The sequence below is a fragment of the Phaethon aethereus genome (assembly GCF_964289735.1).
Source record: "Phaethon aethereus genome assembly, chromosome: 1".
Classification (NCBI taxonomy): domain Eukaryota; kingdom Metazoa; phylum Chordata; class Aves; order Phaethontiformes; family Phaethontidae; genus Phaethon; species Phaethon aethereus.
The window spans coordinates 220,781,978-220,799,515 of record NC_138575.1 but is presented as its reverse complement, the minus strand read 5'-3'; the positions used below and the strand labels follow the sequence as shown (position 1 = coordinate 220,799,515).

Below are 17,538 nucleotides of genomic sequence, written 5' to 3'. Positions count from 1 at the left end.
GGAAAACATCTCTTCGTGACCTCTCTTGGGGAGAAAATCTGTCCTCTGCTTTCCCTTGGGTAGGAACTGGTTGAAAACAGTGTAGTGAGGCTGGCAATGGAATGACTACATCACAGAATCACAGAATCATTAAGGTTGGAAAAGACCTCGAAGATCATCAAGTCCAACCATCAACCCAACACCACCATGCCCACTAAACCATGTCCTGAAGTGCCACATCTACATGGTTTTTGAACGCTTACAGTGATGGTGACTCCACCAGCTCCCTTGGCAGCCTGTTCTAATGTTTGACCACTCTCTCAGTAAAGAATGTTTTCCTAACATCTAGTCTAAGATACTCACGGCTCAGATATTTTGTCTGTACCAGTTAGATGCCTGTACAGACAAGTTCAGCACTGACTTGTGCAGTGATGGGCCCAGGAGGGAATAAATATTTTTAACTTCCACCTGTCTTTCTAGTCACTGACACTGCCACCCAGTTTCCAATTAACTATGTGGCTGCAGTGACAGTGTTATCCACAAGCCTCTGCCAGCTTTGCTAGATCCAAGGGAAGACCATGCTGTCTTCTCCTTGGATATTGGGATGGAGAGCAGGAGAAGAATAGTCAAAACATAAATGTGGGGTTGTGAAGTGGTATTTCTCACCCAGGTTTGAAGTTTCCTTATTGAAAATACATATGGCTGCATCCAGGCTGCTCTGAAGGATGCTTTGGTGGATGAGTGCCACTGAGTTATTAAACGTGGGTTAAAGCAATGCAATGCCCAGAGCTACTGCTGAGACCACCTGTGTGGGCCCAACCTCTGCATGGCACAAACCATAAAAGCACCCAGCTTGGTTCCTACATCCACTTTACACCTGGCAGCCCAGCACGTTAACAGTAATTAATTTGACATGCTTTCAAAGCTTGCTGTGAACCTCGGGAAATCCTTGCCCTGTGCTAGAGTAGAAGTAGCCCTGATAAAAAGGGTGATTAAACCCAGTCTTAGCCACGGGACCATAGGAGGCTTCTTCTGCACGTCCTGTCTGCACTGTCAATTTTAGCCTTATGTCCTTAGCTCGCTCTCTGCCCTGAACTGGCCAGGGATGACAGGTTTTCAAGGATACACCATCTTGCTTCTCCTGAGCCCTTGGCCTGATCCCTTTGTACCTCAACCCTTTTCATCTCTAAGGTTTTGTGCATTACAGCCCTCTGGGCTTGCAGACAATCCTAAAATGCATTTGAATAGAGATGTGGGAGACTGTAAGCGTCTCCTAGACAATTTGTATGACAAACAAGGCAGTGCCTCGTGTGATTTTGCTTCTGGCTTGGTGTAAACTGGCTGTCTGTAAAGCTGCCCCATGTTACCAGCTTTGCGAACCATCTTTGCCATAGCCATGCTCTGTCTTGCTCTCTCTGCAGGTGATGTGGCTGCCGGACACGGAGAGGCAGCTGGTCAGACAGATTGCGCCGGGTTTCCAGCAGACTTCTGGCCTCAAGCTGGATGCAGAGCGCATGAGGGAGAAGGGCATCGTGAAGCTCAACCTGCGTTACACCAAGGTCACGAACGAGGATGTCAGGTACAGCCCTTGTTCGGACACCGCGTGATAGCCCATGTGCTCCACGGTGGGTGTCCGCAGCTCTGTGCATCCTTGCTAACCTCACGCGCTGTGTGCATCCCTGGCCGCCAGCATCTTTTCTGATCATCCCAGGCTGTGTAATCTGCATGGAAGTATCGTATCAGATGGACTTGCTCTTGGAAGCTTGAGCTGTGCAAACTTGTCCCTACCCATCATCCAGAATCCAGGCTGTTCCCAGGAGCGCACAGCCGGCTCCAATAACTCCACATGTTAATTCAGAATATGATGATCCTTTCTGAAATACAAATACATGAACTGTCTGATTCTTATTACGCTGTCAGCTCTGGAAAAAGTGAAGGTTTTTCACACAGAGTACCTCCAAGTATCCTCATTAGCAGCTGCCCTTTGCTTCTGTTCTTTTGCTCCAGAATTGCTACCACAGAATTTTGATTAGTCCAAAGTCTGGGTATGCTTTCAGAAATTGCTCATTGCACGGAATTCACCCATTTCATTACCGTCTTTTGTCAGCTATTTAGACTGGTCAGGTCTCCTCTTTAATGAGATTGGCACAGTGTGGGGTTCCTCTCCTTCTGCTTGAGCCTGTATTTGAACCGTGCAGCGTGTTAGCTCACAGCTTCGCCCCCTTCTCAGCAAGGGCAGATTGTGTCTAGTACAGCTTTCGTACTTGAAAATGGAACAGGTTTGCAGAAGAAAAATGTCTTCAAAGGAGCTGTCTTACTGTATGTTTGGGCTGGAAGTAGAGAAAAGCTGAGCCTGCAGCTGTCTGAGAGCCTGGTCCTATTCACCATAATCCAGTGGTGTCTTTCTGTAGCTGCCAGCAATCAGTCTAGTTGCTCACTCTTAAAACCAAGTCTGTGCTTTACCTGCAGGATAATTTCTGCCTGTTTTACCCCTACCTATTTGCTCTGTCTCATGGAGAGGACCATATGCCAACTCTCTCGTCTACCCCAGCTGATCAGCCCCAATCTCTCATCAATCCCACCTCAGCTGTCTCCAAAATCAGACCTGCCATCTGAGGGTTTCTTGAACCCTGAAGGCCTTGTGGTGCCCTGTCAAATATTGCTGCAGTCATGCAGCACAAGCCAAAGCAGGCTCAACAAGCCCTGGTATAACGCAATTTCCTCAGTGCCCCCAAAAATCAGCATCTGGATGTAATGTTGCTGTGACCACATCTGCCCTTGAGAATCCCTTAGCCTTTGGAGCAGCTTGATGATGATGTCAGCTTTGAGATGTCCACATCTTGTACAGTGGCCTTCTACCTCAAAGTGCTTTGCTGATATTGAATTGCAAGGATTAATCTCTGTGCTGCCCATGGAAGGGAGATTAGTGATGCTTCTGCTTCGTAGACAAGGAGACAGAGTAATTTCTGCAAATCGCATGGGTGCAGGGAGTCCATTATCAGTGCTTGGTTTCCTGCTGACAACTCCTGTACCCCAGCTTGCAGTTTCACCTTCTCGGAAAATGACCTCAGGAGACTGGAAGCTGTAACTCTGCGACTGTCCCCAAAACAAGGGCATGGAAGTTGCAGGAATTGATGTTGGAAATGCACTTTGTCAGTTTTTAATTAAGTAAATTGCCTATGAAGCATTACAGGCATCTGAACCAGATGTTAATTTTACATCAACATGACAAGGCAGTTAGAAAAACATGACATGCCCATCATTTGTGAGGAAGCATCTGAGATGGGCTGTGGCCTGGGTCAGATAGCATCCAAGAGGTGAAGAAAGCTTTCAAGTTCAAACCATTTGATTGCAATGTCCTTGGGTTGCTTATGAAGTGGCTGTATCCTGTTAAAAAACTATTTCATGCAATTCAAACCCAACAAACTGTGATTGCAGTGGTGGCTGATGGCAAGAGCTCTCCTCTTGGAGATGAGGGTCTGACGTTTGCTAGGGGACTCGCATCTCACCTCATTTGTCTCCTGGCAGGGACTACGCCATGGCAAACCTGAGTGTGAATCTCTACACTGTGAATGAGCCCTGGCTGTACTCCATCCTGTGGTGCGCTGGTGTCCAGTCGGTCACCTCCGACAACTCCCACGTCCTTCGCAAGGTGCCTTTTCCCATCTGGCTAATGGTAAGCATGATGCCTGGGAAGCTGCTGTGAACCCCTGGAAGGAGGGCAGGCAGTGGAGGCGTGTAGAGATGGACTGCAGCCATATGTCTAGTGGGTTTCTTCAGGAAAGGTTTGGTTGGGTTCAACATGCTGTTGGGCTTGAGGGTTTTCACCCTCTGTATGCTTGAGCCCTGAGGTGGTAACGGATCCATGCTCCTCTTGCACAATCCCTTCCTTCAGATGGCCTCGTCTCTCCCCATACAGGGCTTGGGAGCCTTGGAGGTTGTGTTGCATGCCCCATTTAACTCACATGATTTTTTCCATTTTCCGCCAATGGAAAAACACCTTTCCAGACCTGCTGAGCAGCTGTTGAGTTACAGAAGAAGCAGGTTCACAGGTGAACCAGCAAACCTGGCTTCTGTGTTTCAGCCAGGCTGAAAAACTTGCTCTTCGTCTGTTTTTAATACCAAATGAAGAGAAATTTTACCTCTGGCAACACCGTTGTCAGACAAGGAACAACCAGAGACCAAAGGTAGCCCCCTTACCCATCATATAGCTAGTAACCTCTCTAAAAACTCCCCTCACACTTTGGGTCTCTGAACCAAAGAGGAATATTCATGTTGGAGTGGAAGGAAAATTATTCAACTGTTGCATCAAAGTATTCCCAAAACCAGAGCTCAGCTGCAGAGGTGTAAGTACATGTGATGGAGGGGCTATTTTCTGATGACAGATCCTGTTGGGGGTAGCACAGGAGGCAGCTGTTTTACCTGCTGCCCTGGCAGATCTACTTGGGAAAGGGGAGAATAAGATGAGCACAAGGAGAATTGACTGTTAATGAGTTATCTGTTGCTTTAGCTGGAGGTAGGACCTCAAGGCTACTGCCTGGATGGATGAACAGCTATGCATGATGTCCTTAGCCTTAGCTTAACCTACTACGTGTGTCTGACTACACAAATTCACACTTGTGTGCACTGAAGCTGGAGAATTGAAAACTATAGAATCATTGGTGTTGGAAGGGACCTCTAAGATTATCAAGTCCAACCATCAACCCAACACCACCATGCCCACTAAACCATGTCCCAAAGTGCCAGGTCTACACGTTTTTTTTTAACACTTTCAGAGATGGTGACTCCATCACCTCTGGGCAACCTGTTCCAATGTTTGACCACTCTCTCAGTAAAGATACTTTTCCTAATATCCAACCTAAACCTCCCCTGGTGCAACTTGAGGCCATTTCCTCTCGTCCTATCACTGGTTACGTGGGAGAAGAGACCAACACCCACCTCGCCACAACCCCCTTTCAGGGAGTTGTAGAGAGCGATGAGGGCTCCCCTCAGCCTCCTCTTCTCCAGACTGAACACCCCCAGTTCCCTCAGCCGCTCCTCCTAAGACTTGTGCTCCAGACCCCTCACCAGCTTCGTTGTCTTTCTCTGGACACGCTCCAGCACCTCAACTCACTCCTTCTTGTAGTGAGGGGCCTTTATAAATGGGTTTATAAAGGCTGCATCTGTTGGCAGAAGAGATTGTCATCATGTGAATTGTGCTGCTGCAGACATCTGTCCTCCACTACAGCTGGCAGGAGTTGTGTGCACATCACTGGCAGCCTTTTACTCCAAAAAACCCTTTGCCAGTGATGAAAAGCAGCTGATACTGGGAACACTCCTCTGAGGACTCTGCCATCTGCTGGATTTCCAACTCTGCTCTGGGTGCACACTCTGATATCACCAGCAGCATAAAAATCTCTGGATGTCCTGCATATTGAAGTGCCTGGGCAATGTAATCTAACCAGCTTTTGCCCTCTGAGCCCCCTCCACCACGTGGGACATGGCTCAGGAGCTGGAGTAAAATGGTTGTTTCTGCCAAGCTTTGGCTGTCAAGTGCCCTCGAGATCTTCACTGGGCTCTATCGTCAACCGAATGATGCAAATCTGTTCTGCCCCATTCACCCAAAGGCCATTTGCAATTGCAGAAATACATTTAACTTGTGTTTCACCTAAATAAAAGGAAAAACAAAAAAGTAGAAGTGAGTTTCTCTCCCCTCTACTCTTGAGGGAAAGCTGCTGGTAAGAACAGAGGCCTTCAGACACAGCATGGAGGAGGGCTTTGAAAAGCTTGAGCTGGGGTGCAGCCCCTGACTTGATGTTCTTAAAGCAGGTGCCCAGTGTGGGACCCCTCTCCGCAGTTTTGGGAGTCTCCCTCGGATCCAGGGTTTGAGTTGCTCTCTGCCCGGTTACACTGAATTGATGAAGGGTTTGACGGGCTGCAAATGTAAGGATTTCAGGAGTGGGACTTATTTTGGGTAAAGTTTATAAAAATAACCCAAAAATAAAGCCACTGAAACAGCCTTGTCTAAAAAAGGGGAACTGCAAGTGAAATAGCAAATTCCTTGGTGTGGGTGGAGCAGGACAAGAAGTTGTCTATGCAATAGATGTTTGCTGACCTGTGCTCCCTCCTCTGCAGGGCTGAGGAGGCATCTGCTCGCTGGGCACTCCTAAAAATGATATGTGTAGGGTGCATGTCTTGGAAAAATTCCAGTTTTCCCCTTTTGGTCACCTTGAGAATTCCATTTTTGTCATTTATAAAACCTTGATTTGGTACCAAAAACTTCCAGCTTTGAGCTTTCTGCAGGACTTAAAAAACTATTTGTGTAGTACCTGTAATCAGGTGCTGGAGTTTTCCCAGAAAACTGTGTTTATGTCTACCTATTGCTTGGGGTATATCATAGGAAATGCAACTTTCTCCCCACAGGAAAACCTGCTCTTTGAGTTCTTCAGTTATGAAATAGCAACAGTTGCATAAATGAAAAATTTAGACCTGTAGATTTTGTTCTAACTTGGAAGACTCTTGAGTTTTCATTCAAAATAGTTATGATGGCACTCTCCTGCCAGGAAAATGGGAAACGTCAATTTTGTGTTAGTCTTAACAGATATAGCAAATGTAACATTAGATGTCAGCCTTTGTAATTAAGCTGGAAAATACAAGGATTAAATCTCCATCAGAAGCATTGGCTAATTAAAGCATTGCCCTGCTATTTCTGTGGTCCGCTCTCACCAGATAAACTGAGACGCACACGGAGTCACTGAACAGAAAAAAAAAAGTTCTCTGCTGGGAGACAGAGGTAGCAGAGCTGGTGGCTCCCGACGGGTTTTATCCATGTCCCACTACCATTGCATGAACTCGTCTTTATGCATTACATGTGCCATTGCTCTAATGAACTATTTCTCGTATGCATTAACGACGGTAGTGGTGGTTGTGATGGATCTGTCCGGTGTGAATTCGGTGACCTTTTCCTGCTTGGGACTAGTCCAGGTTTGGGAGAGGAGAAACTCGTTAGCCTCACTGGTGTCTGTCCTGGGTAGGTGCCTTCTGAGCATCGTCGGGAGTTGATCGTTATTATTGTTATCACTTTGTTGTCTTTGCTGGGCAGCACAAAAATCAATGTGAAGTAGTGTGCTTCTGTGCTGAGTTCGGACGATGGGTTCAGCTGGGTTTAGCTGGTGTGATGACCACAGCTACTCACGACGGGCAAATGAAGCCAGAGCTACCAGTGCCTTAAAGGGCAGAAATTGAGAAGTATCTGCTTATAGCATGGGGACTGTGCACGCTAACATTAGCACTCAACAGGGACCCTGCCTGTCTCGTGTGCAATGCGTATATATTTCTGTGTTTTCCCACAGACTTGGATTTCCAAACAGCATCTTAACCTCCGCTCGAGGTACAACTGAGACAGGAAACTTTCAGCCCACAAAGCTCTGAGAAAATGTCAGCACGTGAAAGGAGGGAGAGTTTAAAATTGTTCCTGTCTGCAGTTTTTCCTGATAACGTCATTTTGGGTGACAGGCTAGCATTAGAAATGTCATAAATGTTGTGATTTATATGTGACCCCCGCAGCTCTGTGCTTTTCTTTCTGCCCTGGTGGTAACTTTAGCAGCGTGTGGTCTCTCTGTGATTGTACAAACCAGAAGGTTTAAGGTCTGCTTCTGTTTTTTTGTCTTCCAGCCTCCAGACGAGTACCACCTAATCTGGATCACATCTGATCTCATTTCATTTATCATAATCGTAGGAGTTTTTATATTCCAGAAGTAAGTAGCATTGTTACAGCTCAACTTTCATGTATTTGTGGTGTGTGTTTTTGTTCAGACCGTGGGGTGGAGATGGGAGAGAGGAGCACTGTGCTCCTCAGGCGCTTGGATTGCAATAGCAGGGAAACTGTTTATTAAAAATCCCTACAGAGACTCCAAACAGTAATTCCACTTCTGAGATGTGACATGGAATTGGATGTAGTCGCTACTTTTTAAGGAGAATGGGAGATCTCAAAATAGTAGCGATAGACACCTTGCTCCGCTCATAAATGCATGTGGGAGAGAAACTGTAAATGCGTTAGGGAAATGGACATTGAGAAAGATTAAAATGCTTTAAAGACAGAAGAGTAGAGGTTTTGAGATTCTACCATTACAGTCTCCAAAAAGAACTAGTGTTATAGTTTTCTTAAATCTGTTTGTTCCTGTTTGGATGAAAAAATAGAAATATTATGATTTAACAAATCAAATCAGTTGCTTAGTTTGATGCATAGAGAAAGTCTCTGCATTTTCCGAAGAAAAAAGAGAGCAAGGATTTGATGAGGGCAGGGCAGAAGCCCCTCTGTTTAGCCAAGGTCCCTGAAAACAAATGCGGAGCAGAGCAAGTTAAGACACTGATAAGCCAGGAGGAGGTAAATCAACTTCCTAATGGCAGAGTTGGACAAGGTATCCTCCTCTTGATTATACTGGAGGAAACCATGGCGTCCTCCCGGTGATGTGCCTTTTCTCCTAGGAGGCATTTTAGCTGTCAGCGGTGACAGTGTAATAACCCTCGCTGGGGAAAAGCGTGAGCTCGGAGAGATGCGCTCCCTCCGGCGAGAAGCAGCAGCCTTCTCCTGGGAAAATGTGTCATCCTGAAATTGCGACCCCTCTTCCCTTGGCGCTCTGATCCATCTGCTTTGGCATGCAGGAATGACTGTCCTAGAGACATCAAGGGATCTACACTTTCCTTCCTCCTTAATAGCTGAAATGCGTTCACGTTAGGAGCAGCAATTTAATTTGCTTCAGCTTCATGAGCTAGTGATTTGGCTGTCGCATTGTCCCGATCATCTGCTTGCAGCAATCTCTCTCCTTCCCCTGGGTACATAATTACCCGGGTATTTTTGCCACGTTACAGTAGGCTACTGCTCCTGCCAGCACCCGCTATGGATTTGACTTAAGCCACATGTTTGGTCTGTTTATAATTGTGTCTAAATTCGTGACTTGCATGGTCCCACGCTGGTAGACCTGCGCCCAGCACGTCCCCAGTTCCAGCATGGGATAATGAAGTGAGCAGCAGATTCAAAACTCTCCTCTCAGATTAGATTTCCCAACAGTTAATGAAACCACTGACCAAGATGAGATTAAATTTTTTCTAAGAAGTCTTGTGATCTGAATTGTGGCTGATTTAAATGCTTCCTCTACAAGGGCATTGCAGATGTGCTGTCTGGAAGCTTCCTCCACTCCCTCAAATTCATCCGTGGGTTTAATAAGAGATGTCCCTGCTCTTTAGACCCTGTATTTCTCTGTCAGGTACAGAAATGCACGGAGGAGTCTGGAGGCAGGGACTGACCTCTCTGAAGAGCGGAATTGGAAGGCCAAATTGATGAGATATTTGCAGTCTTTTGCATCATCTCCCAAAGCCAGTTTTAGAAGGCTTTCCTGAATCAGACCCAGGAGACCACAGCTGAAGAAATTAAACTGATTCAACCTGCTGAATGGGAACAGTAGGTCCCAGAGCAGAGTGACATGATACATGCTTGGAGAGAGGGAGAAGTTGCAGCTACGTGGACTTTACAATAGCTGAACTCTTCTTCTCTGCACAGATTGAATTTCTTCCGGTGTGGAAGAAGTTTGATGGAATAGGGCAAGAGGAATCAGGGTAAGGAAGGAAAGCATTATTGCAGGATTTCTCTTCCACCCTCAGTGTGTTATAGAGGTGAGAAGAGCTGGAAACTGCCACCAGCTTTCCCCAGGGTCCATCAACCTGGAGCACTGAGCTCCCCGCCCAGCCTCTGCACCTGATGTAGAAAGGCAGTTGCTCAGAAGAGATCTGGCCACATGGGGTCCATCGTAGCAGGGCCAAATGTCTTCTTTTGGACCCTTGGGACAACTCAGCCCCACCTCAGTAGAAGGAAGAAGGAGAAACTCTAGCACAAGAAGTTGGACTTTCTGCAGCAAAGGTCTTGCTCTTCCAAGAGCCATGTGCAGGAGAGGCCCATTTCCCTGCCGTTCCAGTTTCTCCACCACATGGAAGAATTGGGAGCAGCACTGAGGATATCTCAAAACCAAATTGCAGCAGAATTGCCCAAGTACTACCTGCTGATGTGATTCAGCTCTGGGAAATGGGGCTTGGCATTTGGCCTTCAGTGTCATGGTTGTTTTTGTTTTGTGGTTTGTTTTGTGTTGTGGGGGTTTTTTTTTTTTTTTTTCCCCAAGTCCTTTTTGGGGCAAACCAGAGCTGCTTCCTTCATGTAAGGATGAGGGCGGGGGGTGGGAACAGAGCCACCGCTTTGATGTGCTCGTCCTCTCTCCTACGCATGGCTTGTCTCTCCTCTGTAGCCGTGGGTAGGGATTGCTCCTGCTATTCTGCTTCAGCCCTGGTGACAGGATCGTGGCAGCCTCTCCGGAGAGGAAATACCAACTGTGATGACTTCTAACCGATCTTTTTTTGCCTCTTTGCCTTGTTTATTTTCTTACTGCTCTGACTGTTGTGCATGTTCCTCCTCTTTCTCTCTCTGCTGCATTCTGGCATCTCACAGCTATCACATGATCAGGTAATTCTGGTGCTTTCCTCCTCTTTCTCTTTTTCATTCAACCTTCCTTTCTCTCTTTCTTTCTCCCTCTCTGCTATGGCTTCACTGCAGATGGACAGGGCAGGACGCAGTTTTTCGTGATGCTTTCAAATATCTGGCTTCACAGGGGGACCATAAGGGTCTGAACATTGCATAGTCCATAGCCATGAGCACCACGGGACTCTGATCCTGAAGCCAGTGGATGTTTTGAAGGCAATCTGACCTTCTGTTACAACGATCCAAGTCGCTGCCTTTAAAACAGCCCTATTCTGAGGTCCTGCAGTGTGTTGTAATTGGGGAAATTCCCAGTGGAAGTAATGCTTTCTCCATGGAAATAATCCCATGCAAAATATCCCCTCCCTTCCTGCATTTACCAGAGGTTTTTGAGACCAACCTCTTCTAAATTGGCAAGTTCTAGAGGAAATAATGTAACCTGTTCAACTATATAAAGTAGTGCTTCTCTAGCCCTGGGAATGAATTAATAAGGTTAATAGCTGGAAAGGTTTGGCTCCTCAATTGCTGCACTCGGAGCTTGGGATCTTTCAGGACTCTCTTCCCAGTAGCACCACTGTGAAACTGGAAATGCAGTATGATAATAAATAATTAAAAATTGCACCCAGGAAGGGAATGAGCCAGAGGTGCTGGATTGGAAATACCATCAGCTGGAAACCCAGATTTCTCCTTGTATTGGCTGTTTTCTCACCCCCATTCTCATCCCCGTGGGGGGACGCACTGTCACTTTTCTGCAGTAAAGCCTTCACCGCGTCCGTACTCGGACCAAACTCTTCACGTGTTACCTTCTCCATTCCTTCTGCTGTGTTCTGTGGGGTTGTATTTCTGGGGACTTGGCTACTCCCTGTCTGTGCTTATCTGGCCCTCTGCTGCTGCCCACCCACCACCTCAGGGGTCAAGGCTGGCCACCTGCAAGTATTGCCTGCTCCACAGGGTACCTTGGACTTGCGGTGTTATGTCCTTGTGGCATCTCCCCAAAGCAGGACCTGGCTGTGGGTCCAGGCTGAGTCCTCCTACGACTGAAGGGAGGTTGGATTTTTTCCCCTTGTTGCCTCCCACTTGCTCCTTGGCTTGCGGATAAGGAGAAGACAGGCATGAAGGAGTTGGGCAGGCTTTAGGCAAGAGCGGTTGCAGGATGGGGACTGTGGTTGCGGCTGGCTTAGCTCTTTGTTCTCTCCATCTTATCACCTTGGTACCAATCAACCCTGTTTTTTCCCTGACCTGCCCCTCTTCCATCCCCTTTCCCTGCCATTTAGCATCTCCCCTCCAAACCAGGGGTCCCGTCGTGGCCCTAACACGGTGTATGCTGTCTCTGTGTTGTTGTCCCAGTATTTTTTAGTCTGTTCCCACCCCGTGTCCGTCTGGCCTGCTTTGATGCCAACCTCCCAGAACAAGACCTACCTGCTGTCTGTCTGGCCTTTTTGCACGCTGCTGTCCTAAACGTGGCCGATCACAACAGAGTCCAAGGGGGTAGGAGAGGTGCTATTTTCTATTCAACAAGCTTTCTGGAGACCCAAAGGCTACTGAGCAGAGCAGAGAGTATTTCATACGGTGTTGGAGTTGCATTGTGATTAAAAGTACTGGTGGCTCTTCTAAGAGGGTATTTCAAAGTACCCCTGAAAAATGGGGTTACCCTGACGTGGCTTGTTCAATCAGAGCAACGCAGCCCTGTGAGAGGAGTCATCGGCCCCTTGTGCATATTTAACCACCCTGGGTCTGACCACAGCCACCGTACAAAATGGGGAGCAGAAAGCAGTGGTCATTCCTCTTGGCAGGAGGAGAAAAGCCCTTGGTCCCTGCACCCCTTTGAGGCTGGGCTGTCTGTGCCTCAAAATAGCCCATGCCCTCCATGGGACGTCTAGGACCTATGGGCAAGAGATCATCATGCCTCTTGGCCACGCAAACCAGCCTGGTGCTGAAAATCCTGATGTTGTGGGCAAAGAAAAGACTCACAATATAAGACTCAAGCAATATGTTTTGGTCCTGATCATAATTTAAGGAGGGTCTTATCCTTTGAGATCCTATGCACTTGGAACCACAATTGACCTTAGTGGGAACTGGCTGCAATAGTCTTCTTCCAGGTCAGAGTGACTCAGCTTAGACGATGATGATAGAAGAAAAATATGTATTAATTTTAAAATTTTTGTGTACTTCAATGTCTTTGCCTCCTTGTGCTTCCTCTGTGTTGCTTCTGTTCATGGGTCGTGAGTTGTGTCGTGTTGCCATCCCACCCCTTCTTTTCTCTGTAGCAGAGCATCTGCCTTCATCCATACCCCAGTCAAAGCCCGATGGTGCGGTGTAACCCATGGGGATTTGGGAAAGGGATGGAAACCCCATGAAATCAACACCAGCCAGATTTTCCTGGAAAAATTGCAAAACCTCTTTTGTGGATGTTGCGTTGTCAGGCTGATGCAGTGGACCCTGGCTGGAGAGGTGTAATTTAATTTACAGAAATTAAAATTAAAAGAAATTTAAAAGAAGGTGGTTGTCAATCTAGGGGGGGAAAAAAAAAATTAAAAATCACCATCTCTTGTGTGGGTGGGCCACTAGATGGTGCCAGAAGATCATAAACCCCATAAGCCACACTAAATACCTGCTCCATCAACAGCCTTGTAACATTCCTGGCTCCAGCATGGAGAATGGGGCTTGAAAGCCCTCCCCTCTGGTCAGAGGTAGGATGAATCGGTGGGCTATGAAAGCCTGGCCTACACAGCATCCCTTTGCAATGTTTTTCCCTGTTGCAGCAGCAGCCCACCTTTCACTCCTAATGCCAGCAGCTCTGCAGCTGAGAGTCTGCTACAGGGGTGCTTTCAGGCTGAAAAACAGCTTTAGAAGCAAAATCCTTGAACTTACTGCCATTGCGTATTACTAATGTCAGTAACTTTCTTTACGTGCATTCAGTAATCAGAATAAAAGCTTGACTAATTTTAAGTCAAGCCAAGTTTCCATCAGCCTCATATTGTTCATGTGGTGGAAACTTTTGGTGAATACTGAGTTTCATCAAGGCTTAAAAAGTGGAGGGACTGTGTAGAAACATTGAAGTAAAGACCTGGCATTTGGGGAGGGAAGTGCACCAGGAGAAATGACTTTTGAGGGCACTGTATGTGACAGCTACCCGCGCTGGGACTGCAGAGCAGCTCATGTAGGCATCCTTGCTGTCTCTCAGGTTTGAGACCTTAAATTATCTTTGAGCTCTCTTCTCCCATAAGTGTGAGCATGTCACTCAGTGAGGAAAAGGTTATGGCTTGGTCTCTTGCTCTGTTCCCTATTTCCAACCATAAGAGTCAAAATAGCCCTACCTCCTTTGGGCAGCTGATGTGATAGAGAGGGGCTTGGGGCATCTGCAGTCTTTGGTGAAATTAGTGGAATTAAGATGCTCAAGGTTAAAGATGACCTGCTTGTATGTCTGTACCCCTCTGAGAGAACATGCTCATCTCTGAACATCCTCCTACCACGCGGGGTTGTGTAGGTTCAAGGGATCAAAGATGTGAGGGTCTCTGGGACTTGTTGGTCTCCACATTGTTGGTGGCCACTTGCATTGAGGATGCTCCTGTGGTTGGGGAGAGCAGCCCCTGATATTCCCCTCTTGTCTTGCAGGTGGCGCCTAGGAAGCATCAGGACCTACAACCCAGAGCAGATCATGCTCAGCGCTGCTGTCCGCAGGTCCAGCCGGGATGTCAAGATCATGAAGGAGAAGCTGATCTTCTCAGGTATGGATGGGGCTGGTTGGTGAGAGCCCTTCGCTCTATCCCTTACTGGAGCTCTCTGATGATGGAAGAGAGTGTCATCTCCTGTTGGTGGACAGGGTGACTACACTGACCCTGCTATACTGAACCACTTGTTGGATGTCTTCTGGTGCAGGTCTGAGCACTGATCTGCTCAGAAATCCAGCATTTACCTTCCCAAGTTACGCCATGCAGCTCTCTTGTACTGTCCCACATCTTCTCTGCTCTCAATTGTCAACAGTGTGTCAAGAGCTGTAATACCCACTAAAATAATGTCATAGGTCACCACAAATAGTGGTAGACGTGGAATTCAGTGGCACTGTTGGTTGAGAGGTTCCTCATATCCTTTGCTCCTCCTAGCGTTTCTTTGTGTTGGAACATGCTGGCAATGTGTCCATCTCACCCCACCTCTAAGAAGATCTCAGAAATGTGTACAAAGAGTGAAACATTTCGCTTTAAAAGACCAAAGTTGGTGCTTTAATCTGGAAAACTCACGTTTGCAGGAATGTGAATATAATCTCCCCTCGAGCTTTATTATGGGTTTTCTTTCTTAGTATTTAGGGGCTAGAGACCTCCAGCAGGAATCAGGGTTTATTGTACTGGGCACGTACACAGCAAAATGACAACTTTTGCTTCAGAGAGCTTCCTGTGTGAAATGCAGGCCTGATTTTGCCCTCCAGAGAGGGTGAAAATCAGGTGTAAACCCATGGAAGCCAGAGAGGGAAAGCAGTTGGTCACAACCGAATTAAGCCTCCCCAATATGTCCTAGACATAATATGTCCTAGACATAAAATATCTTTAGAGGTAGGGGATACATGTCCAAGTTTTGTGCCTCTGAAACAGATATTCTTGCTGAGGGTGGGTGTTTACAATTAAAACATTGGTAGTTGCACCTTTTTCCCAGTGAAACCAGTGACTATAGGACTCTGCCCTATAATTCAGCCCGTGACATAATGTCATGTTTATGGGGCAGTCCAGTTTTGCCTCTGATGGTGGCAGGGTTGTCAAGGTCTGAAATTTGGTGAGCTCCTATTTAGAGGCAGGTCCGGTTCAGAATTGGTGCTAAATGGGTGCAGTGTACTAAACCCGTGGTGAAATCCCTGTAGGATCGGATGGATTCCATGTGCTGGAATTGCACGGCTGCTCAGTGCCTCAGTTTCCCCATCCATGGGGTGCTCCTGGGACTTGCACCCCTGTGACTATGTCCCTGCTTTCTCTACCCTCCCTAGAGATCAACAATGGCGTGGAGACCACGGATGAGCTGTCTCTCTGCTCCGAGAACGGCTATGCCAACGAGATGGTCACGCCCACGGATCATCGGGACACCAAGCTGCGGATGAACTGAGGGGTTCCGGTCCAACCCCGGCGCGTGGTGCCCCCCGCGTCCCCTCCGGCAGCGAGAGCCGTGCTCTCCTGCTTGCTGCGGGATGGGAACCTTTAAGGAACTGCTGGTCAGGCAGAGACCCCTTCCCATAGCCCATCACTAGCTGCTCCGCCTCCCTGGTTGTGGGGTTGGGGGGCTTATTTTTTGTAAATATGTAGAAAATCTGAAAATTTTTGTCTTTCTTTTTTTGAGTGTAATTTTTCCAGGGCATGAGTGGAAATTCCGTGTTCATTAAACTCTTGACCTTATGGCTGAAGTTATTTGAATCTTCACGTGACAGCCTGATTCCCCTTAGGGGGTTGCTGGGAAAAACACGTTGGACGTGTCTCCCCTTTCTCCCCCTTGCCCTGCTCCACACCTTCCTTGGTGCAGCGACTGTAGCTGAGTGTTGTGATGTTCTTGTGGAGTGTCGTTTTTGTTACGTTTTCTTTTGTTGTTGTTTCCTCCCCTTTCCTGGGCAATGAAGTTTTAGCTCTAATGCAACCAAAGGCTGTTTGGAGGAGAGAGGCTTTCCTGGGAGAGGAGATAGCACTGCTCTTCCCTGCTGGAGTTCAGAGCCAGGGAAGGGGTCACACTGGCTCAGACACTTGGGCACCTTCTCTTGTCCCACCCTCCTTCCCCAAAGCCTGGCCACTCGCAGGGGCATGGCCTTCTTGACATGTCCTGCCACAGTCTTGAAGGCAAATCCTGAGCGTTGGCTGTAGATTGGCCTCAGTTGGCAGCGATGCTTTCACTTTTGACCCCCCCACGCCCTTTTTTTTTTTCCTTTCTATCTTCTCCCTGAGTTGGGCTCTGCCGGGAGCCTGGATGGCTTGCAAAAAGCAATGTCATGGGCACCATCACCGCTCGGATCTGGCTAAAGTGCCTGCCACTCCAAGTGGCATTTGCAGTCGCTCTTTGCTTCCCTGTCCTTGCACCCGTGGAGGGGGTGGTGGAGCAGTGTGAACTTCCCCTCTCTGCACCAAGGAGATGCCCGTGGGTGAAGGAGTTGTAAATAGTTTGGAAGGCAAAGCAGCCCCGGAGTATAATTTATTCCTGCAAGGAGACCTTTCCTCCTTGCTTTAAAAGCAGGATCTTTAAAGCTGCATGTTCGTGTCCTCCAAAGGAGTGATGGTGTTGCAGCGGATATGGACAGGCTCGTGAAGGCAAGAGCTTGTTTCCAATGCAAAAGGCTTTAAACCAAAATCCTACACCAGAGATTAAAAGGAAAAAAAAAAAAAGGCAAGCTCAGAAACCATATAGATGACAATTGCATTTTATCCTCTCCCTTAAAGAGCTCACAGCCAGCCCAAGGGCAGTCTCAGCTCTCTGCTCTTGACCTTCAAGGCCTTGTGGAGAGGAGCCTGTTTTTGGGTCATTTTGCTGTTCGCACAGAGCTGGTTCCCAAGGCAGCTGAAGCCAGCCGGAAGGCTACCGGAGCTGTGAATGGGTCTTGGCTCAGTCCCCGTGGCCTTCTGGTGTTGGGTTGCTCCCTTCCTCGCTGGATCCTTGTCGACACAACGTGCAATGTGAGAAATCCCATTGAGTGTGAGCTTCCTTTTGAAGCTTGGTATGCACTGCCTTGAAAGCGATGGGACCATCAAAGATGTTTACAGTGGAGGGAATGGGAGCTGAGTCTTTGGGAGCTGGCCAAGCCGGGTTGTGAGCGTCTGGGATAAGTCACCTTGCAGAGGAGAAGGTGGTCTGGGGGATGCTGATGTGCACCACGTTCAACACACAAAACAGCCTTGAAAAGGCCAGAAACAAGTCACAATAAAAACAGCCTCGAGCAGTTTGTTCTTGTTTTGGCAGCACTGAACCTCTTTTTTTTTTAAGCTGTACTCCAGTAGCATTTTGAAACCCTCAAGTCTTGGGCTCAGTGTGTAAGAATTGGGGGCAGAAGTGGCCGTCTTATCTATGTAAGAGAAAAATACCCCTATTAATAATGAAAT

The 17,538-nt window shown here is 47.5% G+C and overlaps 1 protein-coding gene across 1 annotated transcript in view; it reads left to right on the top strand.

Moving 5' to 3' along the window:
- GDPD5 (glycerophosphodiester phosphodiesterase domain containing 5) overlaps nucleotides 1-15,568 on the top strand; it is a gene marked incomplete at its 3' end in the record, with an annotated part of 114,025 nt that extends 98,457 nt beyond the window's left edge. Inside the window, exons 11-15 of the mRNA XM_082013344.1 lie at nucleotides 1,401-1,558; nucleotides 3,508-3,655; nucleotides 7,633-7,715; nucleotides 14,096-14,208; nucleotides 15,453-15,568. Coding sequence (XP_081869470.1) covers nucleotides 1,401-1,558; nucleotides 3,508-3,655; nucleotides 7,633-7,715; nucleotides 14,096-14,208; nucleotides 15,453-15,568 — 618 coding nt within the window. The remainder of the gene's footprint in view (nucleotides 1-1,400; nucleotides 1,559-3,507; nucleotides 3,656-7,632; nucleotides 7,716-14,095; nucleotides 14,209-15,452) is intronic.
- Nucleotides 15,569-17,538: the final 1,970 nt, after the last annotated feature.